Source organism: Castor canadensis, chromosome 5 (assembly GCF_047511655.1).
Source record: "Castor canadensis chromosome 5, mCasCan1.hap1v2, whole genome shotgun sequence".
In the NCBI taxonomy this organism is placed as follows: Eukaryota; Metazoa; Chordata; class Mammalia; order Rodentia; family Castoridae; genus Castor; species Castor canadensis.
The window spans coordinates 2,157,038-2,180,790 of NC_133390.1; the positions used below are offsets into that span (position 1 = coordinate 2,157,038).

The window sequence follows — 23,753 nt, forward strand, 5'->3', positions numbered from 1 at the left end:
CCAAATGGCACATCCACTGCCGCCATGCACTCAAGTCTGCAGTGGCTGATGATTGCTTACACATTTTATTATAGAAAGGAAATTCTATCAAACATATACAAATGAGCAAGAAACATGAAGCTATATGCACAGACAAAAAAAGAGGAAAAAAAAAAATCCCCAAACAAATAACAGACCAGGCAGAAGGTACAGATGTCAGCAGAATTGCCTCCATGGTCCGGAGAACAGGCATTCTAGGAAGCAGCAAGAACACCTGCTGCCTCACATACCTGGGGCCCAGATGACAAGCGCCCCTAAATGTGCCAGAGGCTAAGACCAAGTGCTTCTAGCCCCAGGTGTCCAAAAGGTGCTAACAGTCACTAGCCACCTAAGTCAGTCAGTTACCTAACCATTTCCTGCATTGGAGGGTGAACACACAATAAAAACCAATGGATTTGGGGGCACAGCATGGATAGAGCTAGGAATTCCTATAAGAGCAGGAGGGGAGCAGGTCTCAAGCTTTGCTTCCCGCCCCCCCCCACAGAACAAATATATATACTGGGAGCAGAGTGCTCATTTATTCAGTACTGACCATATCTCCTACCTTTGCCTCCTAATTCTCTGTATAGAATCAGGGGAAGAAATTATGTCTTCAAACCTTATTCTTCAGGGGTCTCCCTGCCTGGTATTTTTTGCCACACTCTCCTCTAAGTGATCATTTTCTGACACTTTTTCCTGCTGCTTTTATGTGGGTACTGCAATGACGGGCGGGTCAAAAGATCTTCAGAATTGGGTCCTGTGTCCTAGGACATGGACACACGATGCTGGCTGATTTCCCACGCTTCTGGGATCAGAGTCCCAGATTTCAAACACAGCCATCAGCCCCAATGTGACCAGGCTCCTCGAGCCTACTCACAGGACACAGGTCCCATCCTCCTCCTACGCTAACACTGTAGGCTCTCACAATAAACGTCCTTCTTAGAGCCAGGGTGAAGTCGAAGTCGGACCTGCTGCCTTTCTACAAAGGCTGCTGCACAGACACCAGTGCTCGTCAGAAGAGCTCCAGGCATGGGGACAGAACCATCCCTTGCACATTAGCGACAGATGGACACTACCACTGTAGCTCCAAGGCCCAAGACCTCCCCACCTTGTGGTCTGCGGTGACCATGCCGGAACCAGCCTTCTCTCTGTCCTGCTTTCTGCAGAGCTCTGTCATCCCCAGCGTCCCACTCTCCACCCTAGATGCTGGAGCTGAAGGGGAAGATAGAACTTCCAGCTCAAATTCAATCACGTGGTATGCAGGCGCAGCAGGCAGACCAATGCTTGTGACCTTGTCAGATGACTGGATCCGGAGCAATGCGGAGGAGGACTCCTCTGTGGGAAATGGAAAGCCATCTCAGGAATATTCCATCTCATTCCCTCCCATCAGCAGAGGGTGGGTTTAGCATGAGGTGCTGCTGAGTTCCATGGAAGGACCACAGTGTGAGAGGAGAGGCAGGAAAATCCCAGAAAAGACCCATGATGGGACACAGCAGAAGGACCATCAGGCCAGGTCACTGTTCTTGAGGTGAAGATAGAATAGGCAGGACCACACATCCTAGTGCCATGTCAACCTGCTCCATTCCACTACAGATCACGGCCCACCCCAATGAAGAAGCTATTCACATCCCCCTCTATGTGGCTAGGGACTGGGGGTAACAGGAATCCTTCAGGGCTCTAGCCAGCACCTAAAATGGGTGACAGCTTTTACTTGTCAGTGTTGGGTGGGGTGGACGAGGCTAGCAGGGCATCCCCATGGAGCCCTGTCATGAGGTTGCATCATGTAGCAAGTTCAGCAGCACTTGTCACCAGTGCACACCCCACGCTCAGGTCACCTACCAATGCTGACTGCAGACACTACCAGGGGACAACATGGGGTACAGAAGTGTCAGGGCATACTGCCTGGATGGCACCACATCATTCTTACATGTCATGTGTGTGACAACACCATATGTCTGCCCCGTGGCTGGGTCGCTAAGTCTCACCTCTCGAGTTAGAATAGATCATGGCTCTGTTTTCTGCTTGCCATAGGATGAGCATGCCTTCCACATTGCTGAGCTGGAGGCTGTCCCCATTTTTTACTGTATAATGGCCAGTGGTGACAGTGAACTTGACTTTTTGAGGAATGCCAGCCAAAAGGCTATCTAAAGAGAATGAGACGGCAATTAGCATTGCTGACCCCCAGGGCCAGAGATGAGGCTAAAGAGGACTGTTTCTTTTACTGCAGAAACACAGTTTTTTCATCTTGGACACTCCACAGATTCAGTCAATCCCATTCCCACCAGCCCTAAAGTTTTGCTTTGATGCTGAGGACCCAAGCACCAAGGAGGGGTTCACTGTGAGCCTTACAGCCCCATCACCACTGTGGTTGAGAGAGTGAAGGATTATCATGTTGACTGTAATTCTGAGGGCCTAAAAAATTAAGCTGCCAGTAAGTTAGTAAGGACAATCACACAGGGAGGCTGAAGGACAGGCAGCAAGGGACTTGAGAGTATAAGCTCCTCAAATTCCCCAGTCATTGGTTCAGAAGCAGCATAGCAGAACAGACAGATGGCTCCCCAGCCACAAACAAGGGCAGGAGGAAGGGGCTCAAGATTGTGAGGATCCTTCTAGAGGGAAGAAGAGATAAGGCACAAGAATGGAGTAAAGACACAAGACAGGGAGGCAAAAGCCAGGGGCAGAAGTGAAGGGGTTGATGGCAGCAACCTGCTCTGCTGCCGCTTCCCAGCTCTTGAAGCAGCAAAGCTCAGCCTCCTAGGAAAACACTCTCCATGGAAGAATCCCTTGAGAGACAGACTGCTGTGACTGACATCTGAGGCCACTACTGGTGGCCTAGGCAGAAGTTTGAAAGCAGAAAATTTGGGAGAATTGGGATTCAACAGAAAAAAGGTTCCCTCTTTCTTTTTGAAATTGTAAAGAATAGAGGACTATTATGGCTCAAGTCTAAGTCCGGGGTGAGGCCTGTACCTGGTGACAGCCCCCTTACAAGTTGGCAGAGCTGTGAGATAGCACAGGGCATCACATAGTGAGAAGCAGGGAATGTACATGGGGTGTGTGTGCATGCTTGTGTGAATGTCTGTGTGTCAAAAAAAATGCTGTCCTGACATTGTTTCCAAATGGAAGAAATGAACAAATAAATGCACCATTCCCAGCCTAAACAACTGAGGCCTTCACTTACTAGTGTTTAATAAAAGTCTTCGATCACTTGAAACCACCAGCCTTTTCTAATTTCAGAACTTATCAAGAAGAACAGTAGGTCTGCCACACCGAGGGTCAAGCTCCTCCAGCAGTTCCTGAGAAGATTCTGATCAGAACAGGCATTGCACCTGCCCTAGGAAGCATAAGCAGGATCCCAGTCCAGGCCAGCCCGGTTTCAAAAAGCAAGACCCCATCTCCAAAGTAACTAGAGGAAAAAAAGGCTGGTGTGTGGCTCAAGCAGTACAGCCCCTGCCTAGCAAGCGCAAGCCCTGAGTTCCAACCCAGTATGGCAAAAAAAAAAAAAAAAAGTTAGCATTACCGGACAGTGAATGTCCAGTGAACAAGGAACCACAGTTGGTTGATGCTACCTCAAGTGTTCCCGAAGGTGGACATCACTGGCGAGTAGAAGGCCAGCATTTGAGAACCCTCCACCCCCCAGCAGCTTCCCAAGCTGCAGAGTCCACTCACCGGTTAGTGGTTCCACATGCAGCTGGGGCTCCTGAGAGTACACGTCATACTGCACGACGGGATAGATGTGCGGAAGGACAAACCACACAGGGCCCACTGAGGCACATAGCTGCCGGAGTGTGTATGTTCCAGGCTCCTTGGCCTAGGGTCAAAATCAGGCACTTGGAAAGATGGCAACCTGTTTGTGACTGCCAGCTTCCTGAGTCAGGCTGGGCCATGACCTCTTCAAATGGCTGTCTTTCCTTCCCTCCTAGCTCTCTGCCTGTGCATATGGGTCTGCACTTGAGCTGCTCCAGTATGACTCGAGGCAGAACTTGACGAAGCCATTTCAACGTAGGGAACTACGGTGGCACACTCTGTGAAGGCTCTCGACAGAGAAGCTGAGCAGACACAAGATCTGCTCTGGGACAAGAGCAAGCCCTCTCATGGAGTTGAACACACGGGGCCTGTTGCGTCACAGGAAATGGACATCTGAGTGGGCCAAAAGCAACTGTCCTAATGCCCACACAGGTACAGGGAAACCCTTTACCAGGAGTGTGCCACCTTTGAAATCCCATTTTAACAACTGAAGGTATTTGAATACACAGAGGAGACAGCTAACTAAATCCAATAATCCAATTAGTTAAAAAGTTAATTAAATCCTCAAACAAGTATCTGCATAAAGATATCATTCTTTATGATCATTCAAAAATCTATCAGCAGCCAGAAAACTGTAGAAATATGAAAAAAATTTTGAGGTCAGTGTATTTTTCTTCAAGGGCAAAGACAGAAGGAAAGGTGCGTAAGGCTAGCAAAGGCACCCCTCCCCCCAAACCTCGGACAGTGCTTTCGAGTTCCTGCCCCTTTTCCACCAACCTGCGTCCAAGTCCCGAGCTGAGCACGCACCTGAGTCCTGAATGCCACCTTATTGGCCCCTGGTTCCAGAGTGACACTGCTGCACCTCAGCACATGGGCGCCATCCTCCAGGGTTACCCCTGAGGGTGTCTCTAGAGAAGAGCCACTCTCCTGCCTCCTTAGCAGCATGTGGACATTTCTGCAAATAATCCCTGTTGTGTTCAAGGAATTGTCAGACGGGCTTCTCTCAAACATCTCAGACAACTCCAGTGCAGGTAAGCTGCTTTGGGATGCAGGAAACAGTGAGGTCTCGCTTGGAAAACTAATAATCCCGTTGGACATCTTGTGCTTGGTTAGCCACTCAGCCGTCTTCCGGTAGCTGTCTCTCTCAATGCTGAAGTGGACATTGACAGCAATCTGGTCCACGTGGACAGGGACAGGCATCTGGCTATACATGGTTATATCCACAGACAAAATGCCACCCGCATGGATCACAGCGTTGGAAGGGTCAAAATGGAGATCTCTCAGTTGTGCGAAGGAGTGCATGGGCAGCACCACCTTATGACCTGTAAGCACACACCACCATGTCCCATGTCCCACGTCCCACACCACCCCTCCTGCTGGCATTCAGGAGGCAAGGCCTTGGGGAGCATGGCCAGCCAGCACTTGCTCAGCATGAGGAGCAAGAAGTGCTGGAAACTTCCCAGCCTCACTTTGTCAAAAGCAGGAGATAAACAAATGTCTGGTAACTTTGGGAATTATGAGATCAACAAAAAGCTTTCCGAGTCTGACCGGCAAGCTTGAGAGAAATACAGGACAACCAACCACCCCAATTTCCAAAATAAACGTCAGCAGTCTAACTCCTAGAGTCGTTTCAAGTGGTTCTAACACTTTCCCGTCTACTTAAAGAAATTCTCAAGGAAAGATGCCAAGTGCCCCACCAGACACCTACCAGTCTCTGAAGTCAGTCAGTAAAGCTGCCAGGCCAGGATATGGTTGTAGAGAACCTGCTGTTTTATCGGCCCTATTCTAACCTCCTTTCTGCAAGCACATTGGCTTTGTCTGAAAAAACACAAGGCTGCAGAACTGAGTGGTAAGGACTGATTAGCCATTTACCAACCAAGGTGGGGGATGGGGTGAGGAAGAGGAGAGGAGGGTGCTGGAAGTGTAGCTCAGTATGCATGAAGCCATGGGTTCAATCCCCAGCACCAAAAACAACAACAACAACAAATAGTTTTCCCATCAACTAATGAGATTTGGTATGACTGACATCACAAGATGATGAAGAAAACAGTAAACAAATATAGACATGTCATTCAATCCGAGATTCAAAGGAATGCTGGCAGGAAAACGATGGCTCCAATCATCCCCCATGCTAACAACAGGCTGAGTCATGACTGCCAACGACCAGCTTAGGCACACTAAAGAGTCTGCCATCCAGGGGCAATCAGGGGGACTCACCAGGGCAATCCATGACCACATCTTGGAGCCAAAGTCTCTGGAAGAACTCACAATCTCAGTCAGTAACTGCTATGGACTGACCTGAGGGCCCACCCCCCAACACATATAGTACAGCTCTAACCTCCAGAGTGACAGCTTAGCAGGTGATGAAGTCAGATGATGTCAGAAGAGTGAGACCCTTGTGATGGGGTTTTATAAGAAGAGACTCCAGAGAGTTTGCTGTCTCTTGTTCCTTCTATGCAAGAATAGCAAAAAGGCAGCCATCTTCCAGTCAGGAAGAGGCCCTAACCCAAACCAGGTTAGGTTGTACCTGACCTTGGACTGTAGCCTCTAGAACTCTGAGAGGTTAAGGCTCTGGCCTAGAGCAGGCAGGGTAGAGTAGTACAGAACTATTTTAAACACGTGCTCTTCTTGGTGAACTAAGCACAAGTAGCTAAGCTTCACAGAGTGTCTAACCCTGCTCACAGCATTGCTATGAGCATGTTTGTGAAAGTGTCTTTCCTGAACCTAAGCCTTCTGGACCTAACTTCCATTTAGATGCTGCCATGAGCAATCACAGAGATGAACTCCAGAAGTTGGGTTGGTCTGTAAGGCAAATGGCTCAATGTGTTCTAAAATAAAAAGAAATGGGGTACCGACCCATGAGACACCACGGGGAAGACAAAGAAGCCAGTCACAGAAGGCATGTCTCATGATCGTGTCTGTGAACATGAAACATCAGAACAAGTAGCCTTAGAGACAGAAAGTAGACAAGTGGTTGGCAGGGACTGAGAAGGGAGTAAGTATGGGGTTTTCGTTTCCTTTTTTTTGGAACAATGTAAACCAGTCTGGCCTTGAACTTGCAATTCTCCTGCCTCAACCTCCGGAGTGGTGGGACTGCAGGTATACACCACCATGTCCGTCTAGGGATTTCTTTTTAGGGTGACAAAATGGACTGTGGTGACAGCTACACATAATTACAAATGAGGTCAAAGCCACTGAGATGCACACATCAAGTGGGTGCGTCACATGGTATATGAACAAGAGAAAACTGTCTTTCAAAAAAGAAAGAAAGAGATAGAGATAACTTCTGTAAACTAAACGAGAGTTGAGATATAACAACCAAATACAGTATGTGCTCCCTTGCTGGACTCTTAAAATAATTTGTAAAACCATTTTTGAGACAATGTGGGAAGTGTGGAATATGGACCTCTTAGCAGATGATATGAGAACTCTGTGAGTCCCTTGTGTGCTTAGGAGACCATCTGTCTTCACATTTGGAAGACACATGCTGTACAGTAATGGACTCTAGATAGTCAACAAAACGTGAACTACTGACTCCACACAGTGGATGCATCTGTAGTGTTTGGAAATGTCTGTGATAAAGTTCTCAACATTAGTCCTACCTGGGTTGTCCTCCTGCTGGTTGGCAAAGCTGAGAATCTCCTGGCAGAAATACTTCCGCTCCTCTTCAGTCAGGTGATGATCGCTGGCCAGAAGGCTGCTGGTCTGTAGATAGCTGGAGTGGAGAGTTAAGGGGCCTGGAGAGGGGCCACTGGAGGAAAATGGGCTTCAAAAGTCCTCTCTGTCCTTCAAGTATGGCCCAAAGGACATTCTTCTTTTTTAAATTGTCAAAACTCAAAACTTTAGATTTATAAACCCGGACTAGGCATTTAGTTCATATTCAATATAAGATAGGTTTTTTCTCCTTAATATTAGGTGGCTACTAAACACTCAACTGTGACCATATTGCTATGTAAATATTGGACTTAAAGGATACTTTTCAATTTGCCCTAGGTGTTTTTGGCATTCAGCTAACTGCTTCCTTGTGTGTGTCACAGGCAAGGCCCAACCCTCAGCCAGGTAATTTTTCAAAGCTCCCTGAAGATACATCTCTGCCTTTTGTGGAGACTTCTTCCTCCTTGCAAAGTCAACAAACACAAGCTCTTGTTAGGACTCAGGGAACAGAGACCCAGTCTTCCACCCTGCTGCACTTCAGACCCCACAGTGACACAGGCTCCATCTTTACGCAGTCCTTCCTGCCACCCTTCTTAGGAGAAAGCTCTGCCTCCAGATCATGTAAAGAACTGCCAGGAGAAGATCGAAGACATGGCTCATGTGGCACCACCATGACTGGCTGTCTCCCTGGCATTGGTCACACTTCTCAGATGAGTCTCAGGTAAGAAGGTGAGAGTAGTGTTCACCACCTCATGCTGACACACAGCTGGCTATCCATGGCAGAGGTATGGTGCCACACCACCACTGAACACTTGTATACATAGTCTGTGTAGCCTAGCTAGGGAGCTCAGGTCAGCTCTGACTCAGGCAGAGAGCTGTAAGTATCCAGAGAACCATGAAGGATTAAACAAGCAACATGTGTAAATCCTGGGAACAAGAGAGCTAAACTCACAGCTTCCCTGCACTGTCAACTGGTACCATACACCACATGCCAGACACCTGTCCTACCCTGCTAGTAATGAGCAAGTGATGGGCTGGCTGCTCCAAGCACCTAGGTGGTCCACTTAGATGACCTTCAAAAACCCCTTCCTAGCAATCCACAGCAGCTCAAATACGTTCTTCTTTCTTGTTTCATTTACCAAAATGACTTCATGAAGTGCAGATTTCAAGGTCTCATTTTAAACACACATTTTCTTTTCGAGAAAAAGTAAACAAATATCTTTCCCTTTTTTATAATTTCTTTCTCTTTTCCTGATTTGAAACAGAAATCACCCCTCCAGCCAGGATTTTTCTCTTGACCGGCCGGTTTTTACCATGCTCACTAGAAATGACTGCACTCAGTCTTTTCAGTGGAATCAAATCCACCTGGAACAGAGTTTCTGTGACTGCTCCAGATCACCTTGCACACATGTCCAATGTATACAGCGGCCTCATGCCACTGGCCTTGAGTTTCCACACATCTGCTGAGACATGTCAACTAGAGAAATGGTACACAATGAAGTATTCAATTTATGCACCCTTGGGAGGTAAATTAAGTACTTCTTCATCATTCTTTAAATAAAGTTAATTATAACTTTTTAACTTTAATGTTTTTTGTGTGTACGTACGTAGGTACATAATTAAACAAGTTTAATTAAATAAAATAACCATGGAGACCAGTAATATCCTTAAAACTATTAAGGGTAACAAGTTGAAAAGCCCGGTTGGTTTTCAGAAGAACTTAACAAAATGATCAAATGGTTAATAGACTCTACACTTTCAATTCACAAATCCATGTACACTTTGCATTAGCTTCACACACAAACGGTCTCTCACTATACAGGTGAAATGCTCGAAATCCAAAGAAAAGTTCACCATCAATTACATGTAAAATTCTGCCAGATCTTTCCCAACGAACTTGGCAGACCGAATCCTCCCGATACTTGTATACATTTCAATGGTGGCATGGGACAAATCCTGTGGAGAAGTTTCAAAAAAAGAATTACATACTTGAATTTTAATGCCATACAAATCTACACTTATTTACTGAAAGCAGAAGCAAAGGATGCTGTTGTTAATGTAACATTATTTTTTACTTGGCATCTAGTTTTGCATTGCTTGAGTTTTTATGGAAGCTGTAATATTTTCTACACAAAGTAACATATATTATGAAGCACAATAATAAGTAGCAATGAATTCCTTTAACACAGACTATCTAACTTTGCACAGTACTTCTGTCTGTGGGAACCATTTTGACATTATTCTTCGCTGTTTGTATGACAGGAACACACCATCAAATACACTCCAATGCATTCCAGTTAACTGTAGCCCAGGAAATGAGCTGGTTTTCCCCCATCCCTCCAAAAAAACCCACACACCTGTACTGTTTTCAAAAGTTTAAACCTTTTAAAACCAAGCATAATAGCTCTGCCCAAGTCCAAGTGGTTCCTTTTCACAAAGAAAAGCACTCATTATCCATCCTCTCTTACAATTTCTCCTTATTGAAGGGGCAAACCCATTTTGAACAAAATTAATATTCATAGTTGCATTCATGCCTAATATGGCACTATGGGTGCCACTAAACATTTAGTGAACAATTACCCCAAGTTTTGCACACAACTCTCTAGGGCAACTCTAGGGCAACTACCAAGGCATAAGACAAGGGGTTCTCCAGCACCAGCACCAGCTCATCCCAATTCCAAAGGTCACGTGGAAGAGCAAAGCCTGCAGGGAGTGGAACCTTCTTGCACTTACCAAGTAGTGCTTTTCAAAAGCTTCCACTGATGACAACGCTTCCTTGAGTTTCTTATAAGGACTCTGAGCAGTGTTGGCTTAAATAGAAAAGAAATAAAGAGTCCTTATACATCTGGATCACGTACAGTCGTATGCGCTGACGTCTGCCTTCAAATTGCAGGGCGATGACCTCATCTGACTCCTGTGGAAATTATAAACTCAGCCCCACCAGCAGAGTCTATAATACAATGTCTGTTCTTTTCTAATTAGTATATTCATGAAACAGTCTAAACCCCCTATGTAATACTTCTCTCGGATCTTTGAGGTTAGACTTCCCAGAAATACATATTACCAATACGCCAATGTATTAAATTACTTCCAAAATGATCTAAAGTGGTCTCAGGTTCAAACAGTGCAACACAGATACTTTCCATTATCCGAATTCCTCAGAGCAGTGCTCTTAGGGGAGGAGGTCAGCAGGTGTTTTTTACTATGCATTAGCAACACAAGTACCTGTTTCAGGTCGCTCAGCTCCCAAACCTGCCAAAAGATCAACTGTCCTATTGAGATCTTCTGAGTTGGGTCCTTTTTCTGACACAAGTCCACACAGGTAGCCCAAGGACTTTAGCTGTTGAGATAAACCCACAATTTCAATTAATTTTCCATAAGTATCACCAGACAATTCATTAATTTAAATATAAAAAAATTCAAATCCAGGTAGATTCTAGAAGAATTTTCCTACACAAATGACTCAAATCTGGATATAAAAATAATACATCTTACTGGGATCATTCCAAACTCATACATTCTCTGTGACAGTTCCTGGGGTGGTTCCAAGGTTACTGATCCCCTGCCTGTCCTTCACCTACCTACAATCTAATCTTCTGTAGTTCACTGCTCCACCTGCCCCTGTGAACTTTGGCTCCAGCTGCCCACCCAGCTGCACATACTAGTGTGACATAGTGCATTTCCCAAAATGGCACGTGCTGCACCTTCTTACCCACCCCACTCCTGGCATACAGCCATTCTCTCAGGACAAGCACGGCAAGGTCTTGCTGCCTACTAAAGAAGCTAGAAGTGGAAAGGACACACGACCCATAAGATCACAAGAGCTGCCAGGCTGCCAGCTAAATGAACAAGAATTCTCCCAATAGTCCATGTCATCTGCTACACAGGTACCCGCAGGGATAACACAAATACTCCACATGGGGCAACAGGTACCTTTTCTGTGGCATAGCTCCACAGTCCCACCATGTGGGCAATGTTGGAATCCATCTGTGCCCGGTCACAGCATCCTTCTATCCTCTGCAACACCTCCAAACAGCTCAGAAACACCCAGCAGTCCAGAGCTCCAGGTGGGACAGAAACCTGTGAGGGTACAAGTATGGGTATTTGAGGACACTGGGGAGAACACAAATCCACACATTCTGTGCTTACAGCTTTCAGCACTCAAGCAGCCAATCAATGGAATGGGCCATAACCTTCAAAGCTACAAGATAGAACTACCATTCCCTAGATTCACACAGGGACAGACAAAGAGTGACATATGTCCAAATAAGTCTTTGGATTCATGTGTTGGGTGATAATGAGTGACTTAGCAGGGACATAACTTCCAGTAATATAATTTTAAAACTCATTACGAAAAGGAAGCTGACAAAAATGCTAACTACCATCTCTTAGGCTAAACATGAAAACTGGCTAGATGTCAGTTTGGAGGGAGGAAGGAGAAGATAGGGTACTGAGAATGCAGATGACTACATAATCACATTTAAGATGGACTGGTTTAACAGCAGAAATGAACAGAGTAGATGTTGATGGCACACAAAAAGGACAGCTGAATGCTTCAGATGTGATCAAGGCAATATATTTGTCTGAAAGGATCCTATGGCTTAGGGGTGCATTAGACCTTCAGAGACAAATCTCATACAACATTCAGGGTTTGTCTGGAACACCATCCAGGGAGAAGTGGATTAGGAACTAGGAAGGCATATGTTAGTAACTGCCGTGCCTGGTGATGGATACCAAGAAACTCCAAGAGTTTCAGAAATGCAAAACCATCTACCACATGCGATCGATGCTAAGAGCACTTTCACCCCCTTTACAGAACTTCTGAAATAGGAATGTGTGTCACTGATGGCATTTTATACTTTCAGTGACTGGCAATGCTGGCTTTTTCTTGGTGGCACTACCTTCACTGTGTATCTTACAACTGGTGTGTTAGTTTGGGTGAAATATACTTCCTGTCACTACTCAAAACAGGAAACAAAGGGAATTCTGCATAGGGGACCTATGAAGAGCTGCCTCGTGCTGACAAAGCCAACTCATAGACGGCCTCCTTCAAGACACCCTGAGTACAAATAAAAACTAAGGATCTGGAGCCAACCAGAAAGAACCAGGAGCACCTTTAAATGTTCCTATAAAAGCTACATTGCTTGATTTTTTTGTTGTTTGTTTTTAGGTTCTGGGGCTTGAACTCAGGGCCTCATGCTTGCCAGGCAGGTGCTTTACCATTTGAGCAATGCCCCAGCGCCACTGCTTGATTTTTGAAAGATGAAGTACACCACTTAAACCCTTTGGAAAAATCAGCATAGAACAAGAATCAGATGCTCCTTTCATAAAGTTACGCAACTTCCTCCCCAGACAATAGACCATGCTGAGGGCCAGTTCCTAGACCCTGCCTGAGTATGTCCCTTTGAGAATACCAGCACCCTTGTCCATCAAACCAGGGCAGGCTGGAACCCCTTGCCTCATGAGCCACTACCACCCTGGTGGTAATTCCATGACGCCTCTGTGAACAGGCCACCTCCTCTAGACATACACTAGGGACAAAAAGACCTTGAGAGAATGAGAGGCTCATCAGGAGCAGGACTCTACATGGTGCTTTTGGTTAACAGTTATCTGATGCAGACAAATCCAAAGAGCAGGAAAAAAATCTGGGAGTCAGAGCAGAGGCACTGCAGCCTAAGGCAGCAGGGTATACAGGTAAGACCAGCAAAGTGCACAGTGCAGTGTGCAGCAGTCCTCCATGACCCATACCTAGTCAGTGGAAGAGTAGTGCAGACCCAAAGTGAGCACAACAGATGTGCTCAGAGACAGTCTAGAGACCATACCGATAGGTCAGAGGCTCAATGTCAGGACAGGACAGATGTTTCCCTGGCATATTTGTTTCTACAAAAAGCAAGCACTACTTTGCTAAGTGTGAACAATGGAATTTAAAAAGCTGCCATCATAGTAGCAGCCTCTCCAAGATTAAGAACAAAAGTCTAGCAGCAGCCACCAGCTCCTCTGAAGCCTCTGGAGGCAACAGGTCCTCGTACAACACAGAGCACAAGGAATGTGTTCCTTGTCCACAAGGGAGGGGTTTTATTTTACTAACTGAAACTCAGAGTCCCCCGAAAGTTCTGCCTGGGAACCCTCAGTGGTCCTCCCTCTGAAAACTCGCACTGTTCTTCTCAGGCATATTCTTACTGCCCCTATTTTCAGAGAGTGCTGTAGCTTCCCACATTTACTATCATGCAACATTCTAAACTTGAGCTTTTACTGAAGACGAAAAAAAGGCATGCACAGTAATCTAGCATGCCATCATGAACTGTGATTGTGTACAGCCCTCTTTACACTCAACCAGATCCCAGCTAAACACCATGTCACCATGTTGGGGGCAGGGGTCATGTTTTTTCTACACAAATTTTAAAGGTCTGATGGGGCAAATTGCATGGCACCAGTCACCTGAAACTTTCAGAAATGTTAAGCAAATTTAATTGTAGCGATACTTTTTCACTGCTTATTTTTTAAAAATGTAAAGTTGTAAAATATGTATGTATCGAGGTATACAAACTTAGAGCTCAGTGAGGACTGGAGTGTGGATCAAGTGGCAGAGCCCTGCTTTGTAAACACAAAGCCTTGAGTTTAAGTCCCAGTCCGACCCTAGAGCACTCACAGCCACATAGGACCTGCTAAATAACCACAATGATTTAAAGCCACGGCACCCTAGAATACAGCTGCGTCATAGCCAGGAAAGGAGCCAGCATCAGCTCTTCTCAACAGTCCACAGGCTTCCTACAACACTCCTGGCCTCATCTTGTGGTTGGACTTATTCTTGGGTTCATACCTAGAGATGGACTTACTGGGCCACAGGACAAGCACATGTTGAAGCAAAGTGGTTGTACAAATTGGTATGTGCATCATCTCAGGTGAGCTCCAATTTCTCTATGTCCTTACCAAGATGTGCACTCACCAGTCTCTGTGATGTTTTTATTGTTGCTGTTGCTGTCTGAGACAGTGAATGTTATGTTGTAGAGGGTGGTCTCAAAATTACAACCCTCCTGACTCAGCCTCCCAAGTAGCTGGGATTACAGGTGCACTGCACCTTGTGCACTACACAAGCCTGTCAATCTTTTTAAAAATCTTATTTTATCCAGTATGGTGGAGCTTGAATAGTAATAAAAAATCCCAAAAAGTTGGGAAGAAAAGTGGTTCTTCAACCACAGTTTTAAACCTGTCCAAAGAAGCATCAGCCCCCTCCCTGGCAAGATGGCTGGTGTGGGATAGTGCACCTTGACCAATGTGCACACAGGCTGCACTGCACACATGGCCTCCCCAGGAGCCATGCCCTCTGCAGTATCAGCCTGTGCTGCTCAAGAAAGGCCAACACCCCAGAACTGCATACCACTCTAAACCAATAAAGACAAGACTGCTGTGTGCCCATCACTCCTGCCTAGCTAGCAGAGCTTATGAGATATGTCGTGTGCACCTTGAGTTCTTCAATGGCCATTCTGATCATCTTTTGAGAGTGACAGACTTTTCAACTGCTTTCTCAGTGTGATCTGTGCCTTTTGTTGCAGCCCCTCCTCCTCTCTTGATTCCTATAAAGTCAGTAATGCCAAGAGCCATGACCATCTTCCAGGCATAAAATTAAAGACACTCTTTCTTCTTTCTTGCAAATGTAACTAACATACTGAAACATACATGAAAATGGGGATGTGGCTCAAGTGGCAGAGCTTGCGAGCAAGCGCAATTCCCCAAGTTCAGTTCCAAATACCAAAAAAAACAGACAGACAGAAAAATAAAACATACACACGAATCCTCTGTGACTCCTGGCATACCCACTGTGGACAAAGCCCAGAAGCCCTCTAGAGCTACAAACCCATCTTTAACCCCCACCAATGACCAGAATGGCTCCCCACTGTGGCTTTGCCCCCTAGAGCTCTACAGATAAGAAATTAAAAGGTACACATTCTCTTGTGTCTGATTTCCTTAGCTCAACTCAAATGTGGTCAGACTCCCACCCCACAATTCCCTCATTTTTGCTGCTGGTCCATGGCATGAACACGGCAGGGGAGTGTCAGCCCTTACATCTGATGGACATTGGGGTTCTTTCCTGTCCCTGGCAAAACTCACAGCTATGCACATGTCTGTACTGCCTGTGGGTACTCACAGGCGTGCTTCCATACATGCCAGGGTGGGACTGCGGCTCATGGGAACGCTCAATCATTTCTCAGACACCTCTGTGAAGTGAGTGCAGCACTCACACATTGTCAGAGAGCTAGCTCTGGTTCTCTTCACCAATACCTGCCAAGCATTACTACCTCAGCTCCATGGCAATGCAATCATAAGAGAATGCGCACTTTTCCTGTGCTTACTGGCTAATGGGGTATCCTCTTCTGCCTATTTGTCAGTCTTCTTATATTGGAAGCTAGTTCTTCCCACACTGGGGCAGACTTTGCACGCTGCAATCTGCTCCACTGTAACGACAGCTGTGTGACTACTTCCTGTTTAAGAACTACTTGCCCCTGGTGGTCATGAAGACACTCTCCCGTGTTACCCTCCAGAGCTTTCTTCTTTTACCTTGCCTGTTTAGATCAAAACCCCACCTAGAGTTAATGTGTCCATGGTGAATATCAGGACTTGTTTTAATGTGTGGATACCTAGTACGCCCAGCACTATTACTGAGTAAATTCTCAGAATCGTTCACTTAAAAGCTATCCCAAAGGCCTTAGTTTGTAACTCCTGGATCTGTCCTCCTGGATCTCCACAGATATTCTAAATCCTTAACCTAAGTCCTTTGCTTCTCTCTGCCCTGGCCCCACCACATCCTAATGCCTCTTCTGGCCTACCAGCTCCAAACTGTGGATAACTCCCAGATGGCTACAGAATAAAACACAATCTTCACAACTGGCCTCCAATACCTCGAAGCCTGGTCCCCGCCTGCCTACCCCCTGCATGCTAGCATAACTGAGCTCCTTCGTGGCTCCTGAGGAAGCCATGGACCCTGCTTGAAATACATTCTCCCATACACTGGCACCAACCTCAATGCCACGGACACTCCCCTGGCTGCTCCCTGGGAAGGTCAAGCTCCACCCGGGTGGCGATGCTGGTCTGCTTTCCACTGAAGCAGTGTCAACCATGCCCACACACAACAGACAGTGACCATGTGTAGAAGAATGAATCTTCTAAAACTGAGCTCAGCAGAACTCTAGCAACTTCCCTAGTGCTACCAGGTGCTCCAAGAGTGCCTGTTAGCCTGGTCTGGTACTCTCCCCTCCTCCTTGTTGGGACTCTCTCTTGTCACAGACCAGTCCACAGTGCTTGCTCTAGCAACTGGCAGGCATGGAGGGCTACCCAAAGTTCCATGTGGGGATGGTGCTGTTTCTTCCTTCTGGTAACCTCTCTGCATCACCATGATGCCTGGCAAGCATTTCCTGAATGCTCCTGACTATTCCTTGCTCTCTTAACTCTTCCTCTCTTTCCCAGGGAGCCACCACTCTCATTGATCCTCTTTGGCAACACTTGGGCTTACCTGCTCAGGGCCACAAAGAAACCACATCTCTGCCTTGAGAGACCAGTCAGGTGTCTGCACACAGTGTATCCTTAGTAAACACCAGTCAAGCGCCCTCAGTTGTTCTCCTGCTGCCACCAGGCCAAGCCTGCACATCTCTCCTTCATCTGGAGAGCTGACTACCCTAGGGCCTCTGTCAATCAGCTGACTTTGCCCTGGGCATACCTGTAAGACTGCTGGTCCTCTGGAGTCAAAAGGAGTCCTGCCCTCTTTGGCCACGCTGTCTGCTATACTCACCGCCTAAGCTGATGAAGGTAAATGCCATAGGAAAGAACATGGTTCAAAAACAAAAGGGCACTTGGGCAATCACTGTACCAAAACAGGAAGGCATTCTAGAAAATGTCCTCCTCATACTGTTCACACATATCACTTAGGTAAAGAATGAAATATGAACATATCCTACTCTCCTCCTGCTAAAGGTGCAGGAAGCTAGGCTCTGCTGGCATGACTGAGAGGTAAGTCCCTTCTGGGAGGCAAACCACCAGTGCTCAATAAAAGATCTAAAAACATGTGTTCTTGGTTTGGGAACTCCACCTCTACAAAACTCCTAACAAAGAGACATGCGCCAGGACACACTGCTGCAATCATAGGCACCACTGAACAACCAACATGCCCAAAGCAGGACTAAATCAGGAACACCTGAAGTTCAACTGCCACAATCTCATGCTAAGAACACAGGGGGCTGGAGTGTAGCACAACGGTAGAGTGCATGTGCAAAGACCTAGGTTATATCCCCAGCACCAGGGGAAAAAAAAGGAAAACCCCACAAAAGCATTGGAAGCTCAGGCTCTGTGCTGGCTCTGTGTCTGTGTGTACTGACAAACACAAGCCTGACCTTCATAGAGCCACACATCTGACTATGGCCTCAGCTCCTCTCTCCTCTGCTGCTCACCTTTAGTATCTCGGTCATCTCACCCAGCCCTGTATGTCAGAGCCCCAAACTTCAGACCAACCTCTGGCCATGGACTGAATATGAGGAAAGGATCTACCAGAAAGCTGACCCTTACTTAGTGAGTGAGAAAGTCTGCTTTTGAGGGTAGAAATAAATGCACAGAGAAATTAAGTAATTTTGAGTTATTTGAATTTTAAATCTTTACACAAAAATTTAAAAGAGATTCTAAGAATAAAACTTTCAGGTTAATTGCTAAGTGCAAAACATAAGGTAAAACAAACAAACAAAGACATATAGACTCCCCTCGAACCCCTTATAGAAAACTCTCATCTCAGGCATGAAAAGCTGGTCTTGTGTTCAGAGGCTTCATGCTGCCCCAAGAGAATGCCAGGAAGATGGTCCTAAGGGAACTCACAGTCAGCTCCAATGCCACAAAGGGCTGTCAGGCACTGTACTAAGCTGCTCTTTACATATGTCACCTCAATGGGTCCTCACTACCCAAATGACAACTGGCATCTGTCTCTACCTCAAGATGAGGAAAATGAGCTTAAAGGGGAAAGTATGTGACACATGGTTCCAGGTATAAGCAGCAGACTGGGGTCTGAACAGACTGTGCGAGTTGGAGCTCGCCCTCCAAACCTCTATGCTCAACAGCACTTCTTCATCTGATTCTCACAGAGGAACCCTAGAATAAGCTAGACCATGGTGTACCTTGGTGTATAAGGAAATACAGCTGAACTGAAGTCAATACGACAGCAGTGCCAGCAAAGTGTGCAAGGGACATGGGGACCTCAGCAGGAATGACAGGGAGAACATGGTGGGAGACACCAGGGAGCACCCAGCTATGTGTGACAGAAAGGGGAACAGGAAGTGGGTGATTAGAAGGAAAGAGACGGCAAGAGTGGACCACGGGTGGCGTAGCCTCAGCTGGACTCCAAGTTGCAACTTTGGTGCACTCCTCCGGGAGAGCACAGCATGTCTGCAACACTACAAAGAAGCACAGTGAATGTGGCCCAAAACCAGGAGCAATGCCTATTCACAGAGATTCAGGATTACAATGGCAATCTCAGTTCATGTAAACAGAACCAGGGAAAATCCTACAGTGGGTAAGCACATAAAACAATGCCGAACAGTTAAAATGCCCTCAGTGGACCCTATCACCACCTGTATGGAGGCCGGGGGACTGCCAGACGCCACGTGCTCAACATGCGTTAGACGCTCCTGAAGAGGAAAGAGCCCAAACAACCAGCTACTTTCTCAGTTCTCTCTCCAGTCCAGGTGATGCCTGACTTCCTTCCCCTTCAACAATGGCCAGAGGCACTGATTACGGAGTTCAGGGGACCAGCTAGGCAGGCTTCAAGAGAACAGAGTGTGTCCCTCAGCAGAGAGAGAACCCCACTCGACTGCTCTTCTGCACCCACCTATGGGTGTGCGACCGCACACAAATCAGGGTGCTAGGCCATCAGAAAGGGAACTGCCACATTCACTTGATGCTGGAAGTAATAGCCAGCCTGTCACATTGCTTTACACACTGTCCAGCCCTGCACTTGACTGGGGCAGCTGCATATACCCACTCCTCGCCTCCCAGTTTCCAAAATATCTGAAGCAGGACAGGGGCAGGGGCAGAAGGAAGTGGCTGTTAGGTACTTGCTTCCTTTCCTACAGAGTTGCCTGGGGCCAGCTGTCCCCTTCCCCCCAGCTCCAGGCAGCTGCCTCTGTGTGCACAGGCGCTGCTGTCTCTAGGAGCCCTTGTCCTCCTGTTGCTGCTACACAATGTTCTTTGAGAAAGACGCTTAGACCCAAAGCATATGACTAGGCTGGGCCCCACCCATATACTGAGTCTGCCCCAAATCTCAGGCTCTAGAAAAGCACATCTAGAACACTGCCACCTGCTCCCAAACTGGGCACCAGCACTTTCTACTAAGGCCCTGTATCAGTCACTTAGCCCATTTAGGAGGTGTCAACCAGGAAATAAGAGTGGGGATGTGCTGAGTTCTGTGTAACATTCTGTATATGCACATATGAATTTTCCCATGTACAGAATCACTGAAGCCTTTATCTCACTAAAATGTGTATAACTAAAATAGCTCAATGGTCCCTGAGTGAATTAATCTTTGAAGGATTAAAACATTTATTCAGCCAGGCACTGGTGGCTCAAGCCTGTAATCCTAGCTACTCAAGAGGCAGATATCAGGAGGATCAAAGTTCAAAGCCAGCCTGGACAAATAGTTAGAGACCTATCTTGAAAAAAACCATCACAAAAAAGGGCTGGTGGAGTGGCTCAAGGTGTAGGCCCTGAGTTCAAACCCCAGTACCACACACACACAAAAAAAAAAAGTAAAGGAAGAACCTGACCAAAGAGGCTTGCTTGGGCCAATGTGAACTTTACCCATGGAGAGCAGCAAGGATAAAAGGTAACTAAGTAAGTCGAAAGGGAACTCCTTGCTCTGCTCAGGCAGTCTGACTGGCAGGTGGTGGTTTTGGCTGTGCTGTATGGACACTGGGAGTGGCAAGCAGGGAGAGGAGCCGACTCACTTCTAGCAGCTTTAGCTCCTGCACACAGCTGTGCAGCAGTTCCAGGGCACGCTGAGCCACTTCCCATGGCCGCTGCAGGAAGAGAAGCAGGGTACACTGGCGCGAGAACAGGTAGCTGCGCAGGTCCAACAGAGTGGCTTCCTGCTTCTGGATCAGTTCCCGCTTCTCCATATCTATGGGCTTGCGGAGGACCAGTCCATTCCAGCTCTTCACCGGCTGGCAGAAAAAAGTCAGCCAGTTGGCACCATCTAAACAAATAGACATCATGAAAGGCGCTGACTGTGGGGCACCTCACCTGACTAAAGTTCCTGCAGAGGACTAGGAGGCTTTGGGAGGAGCAGGAAGCTTTGCAGCCAGTTACCCTCAGTCCCAGACCACTCATTAGATAGTGGCTCAGGAGGGGTGTCCTGAGACACATTCACTAGTGTCCCATGAACACATTCATTTGGGTTCTGGCAGTGATAGCGGGCACAGGGCCCTAGGCCCTAGACAGCAAGGCACACTGTCTTATCATGCCCAGGAGGTGATGAGTTGGCATGGAACGAGTCAAGTGGCTGTTCCGAGACTCACAGGCCATGATCTTGGGGACATCTCAGCTCTGTCCCCTGAAGTTTTAGGCTAGAGTATAATGGGGTTGGAGTGCAGCCTGCCACCTGACTGTCCTACAAGTTTTGCTTCTCCCTTCCTAACTCTCCCATCAGCTACCTGCAAAGAGTAGGGAGTTCCTTTGCTGGGTCCCTACCTGGGCATTCTCAGTGCACACTCCATTCAGGTCTCAGGCAAATGCCAGCTCCCTGGAGGTGCTGCCCCAACCACCCTGCCTAAATTTATCCCCTTCTACAGCCTGCATCCACAGCCTGGACAAGGAGTTACATTCTCGCATGAGGCAGGCCCTCAGTGAGCACATGCTTCAGCAGCCTTATCAATCAGCTGCAAAACTCAGTGCAGGCTAACTTCTGCATTTGAAATTGCCCCACACTGAGTTTTAGACTGAAGAAAACCAAAGAAGTCATGTGAACTACAATTTTTGTATGTATTTAAAGATATACGCATATAGCATGGACACATAACATGTATGAAATAAAAAAAAATGCTTTTACCTTCCCTAATTTTTAAATTTTAATTAGTAAATAGGTCTATATTTGTTTATAGGCCTATATTTGTGTCTTAGCAGAGTAAGATATCCAAACCAGAACTTCATTAAGAATGGTCTGGAATGGGGATTAATGAGAGATACTTTGTGATCATTCTGAGAACAAGGACAGGCTCCAGGTGAGCTGACTGTCTCATTACCTCATTCCCCTGCAGGTTCTTAGCTGGCACTATAGTTCCCTGAAATCCTTCCTTTCTTCAGACATGGTGGCAAGGGTTCTCAGAAACATGTCTAGTATAGCACTGTGTAAAGGCCAGAAGCAGAAAACAACCCAAATGTCCAACCCCAGGGCAGAGTTGAATAAACTCTCAGGAGTCAACCATGGAACATTAGGCAGCTACTCACAAACACAATTTGGCACTGACCTGGCAGCTGGAGAGATGCCATGATGGCAATCACTAAGAAAAGAAGTTAGACAGGAATGTCTAGACAATGTGATAGAGTTTCTAGCAAGATAAACATCAGTAAAAACAGTGAGCATGAACTTTGTACATGGTTTCACTGCACCCAGTCTGTAATTCTAAAAGAAGAACTTAAGATAGTACGTAAAATCTGAAAGACTGATGAATGGCCTTTATAATAGTGACATAAAACTCATAAAAATGAGCTCTCAAGCATTATAGAGGGTGAGAGACATCCACCGTCATCCTAGGCAGGAGGCATGTGATCAGTAGCATGGCCAGCAAGATGCTTACTCTGAAAACAGCTTTGGAAGTACTTTTACTACTGGAGACTCTTCTGACTTTGACAGTGACTAATCCTAATTCTCATTTTATTTCCTATAGGAATCCCATGAACCCATGGTCTATAATTATACAAAAACATCAGCAAGTGATGACTAATCACTAATCAACATACTTAAGAGTGGGAAAGAAGGTGTGAGGAAAGACTCTGTCACTGAAACATCTACTTACCCCCAGCCCCAAAATTGACGACATACTGCGAGAACAGGGCGTCCAGTTCATCATACTGCACCAAGGCATCTTCAAACTGCTGCAGCATCTCAAAGACAAAGGCGAGCTCCTCCTGTTCACCCAAAGAACACAGGTCAGTTTATCAAAACCAAGTGCAGCCACGCAGGGCGCACAGAGAACATGTGAGACACTCATGCCATTGAAATGCAAGTCCCTCTGGTGACATCAGCAATTATGCACACAGAGGGCTGGAGACCATAAGGAAGTAGGAAAAGGACAACACCTGACCTGTTAGCACTAGACACCACTGGTCACTAACTGGCCTGTCCCCACTGCAGCTTTTCTGACCTACCTCACTCACTTACTCAGCCCCACCCCGAAGGCCCCTCAGTCTCCCTTACACGTGCCAGGCTCACACTGCCTCTTCCCTGGGCCTGCAATGCTTCTTCATGCTTCCTTCAAACAGCCACCTGACTTCTCGCTACCACTCTCTCAGCAAGGCCACTGCCTCACTCCACACTGCACGCCATGCGGCTTGTGGGCCTTCATCCTCCATTCTGAGCAGTTCACTATGAGCTCATGAGAGATGTGTACGGACACTGCACCTAGCAGTACTTGGCTCAGTACTCACCCAATGAATAAACATACAGAGATGGCTGGGGTGATTTTTTATTTTTTGGATTTCTATCATTGTACATTAAAGCAAAAGCTATGCACACACGTGTAAGTTGACACACTCAGTTCCATGTCAGGTGTGTGGAATCTAGTTCAATCTCATGTGTTTGTAGATACCATCCCAAGAGCCTGAAGGCCTCTGGTACTCACTGGGTGGGAATCTGGGGGACAGACTCAATCTCAGAACTAGTGTCAGATTCAGACGCCAACATCTCCCAGCTGCAGCAGGGCTGACTGGTGGCCTGTGCCTCAGGTTCCTAATCTGTTCCTTATCTGGACAGAGAGTATTAAATTTCTGTCTGTAAAGGGTAGAGAAGAGCAGAGAGGCTGGGAGTTCTGCCACTGTCTCTCCACCAACTATGATCCAGAGGAGCAGAGAAGAAAAACTTGGCCTGCTCTCTCTAGAGCCCCAGGACTCCTTCTGGCTCTCCATGTATCCCGCTGTCTCTAAGCACATTGCTGGGCACTGGGTTATCCTGACCTTACTTTTCTCTTCTTTATGAAGTACTTTTGGGATTGAGTATTCCAATAAATTAATTCATTTTTAACTGCAATAAAATATACTAAGATTTCCCATATTAACTTTTTTTGAGATAGGGTCTCACTATGAAGCCCAGGTCA

The 23,753-nt window shown here is 46.6% G+C and overlaps 1 protein-coding gene across 2 annotated transcripts in view; it reads right to left on the reverse strand.

Annotated features, from left to right (window-relative positions):
• The window catches only part of Trappc10 (trafficking protein particle complex subunit 10), a 74,084-nt gene that overhangs the window by 12,666 nt on the left and 37,665 nt on the right, over positions 1-23,753 (reverse strand). For both annotated transcript variants that reach the window (XM_020152706.2, XM_074072539.1), the window contains 12 exons: positions 22,458-22,569; positions 20,391-20,638; positions 11,350-11,496; positions 10,642-10,756; positions 10,150-10,226; positions 9,281-9,372; positions 7,739-7,879; positions 7,365-7,477; positions 4,570-5,084; positions 3,685-3,826; positions 2,004-2,162; positions 1,127-1,353 (listed from right to left, as the gene is read on the reverse strand). In XM_020152706.2, coding sequence (XP_020008295.1) covers positions 1,127-1,353; positions 2,004-2,162; positions 3,685-3,826; positions 4,570-5,084; positions 7,365-7,477; positions 7,739-7,879; positions 9,281-9,372; positions 10,150-10,226; positions 10,642-10,756; positions 11,350-11,496; positions 20,391-20,638; positions 22,458-22,569 — 2,088 coding nt within the window. The remainder of the gene's footprint in view (positions 1-1,126; positions 1,354-2,003; positions 2,163-3,684; positions 3,827-4,569; positions 5,085-7,364; positions 7,478-7,738; positions 7,880-9,280; positions 9,373-10,149; positions 10,227-10,641; positions 10,757-11,349; positions 11,497-20,390; positions 20,639-22,457; positions 22,570-23,753) is intronic.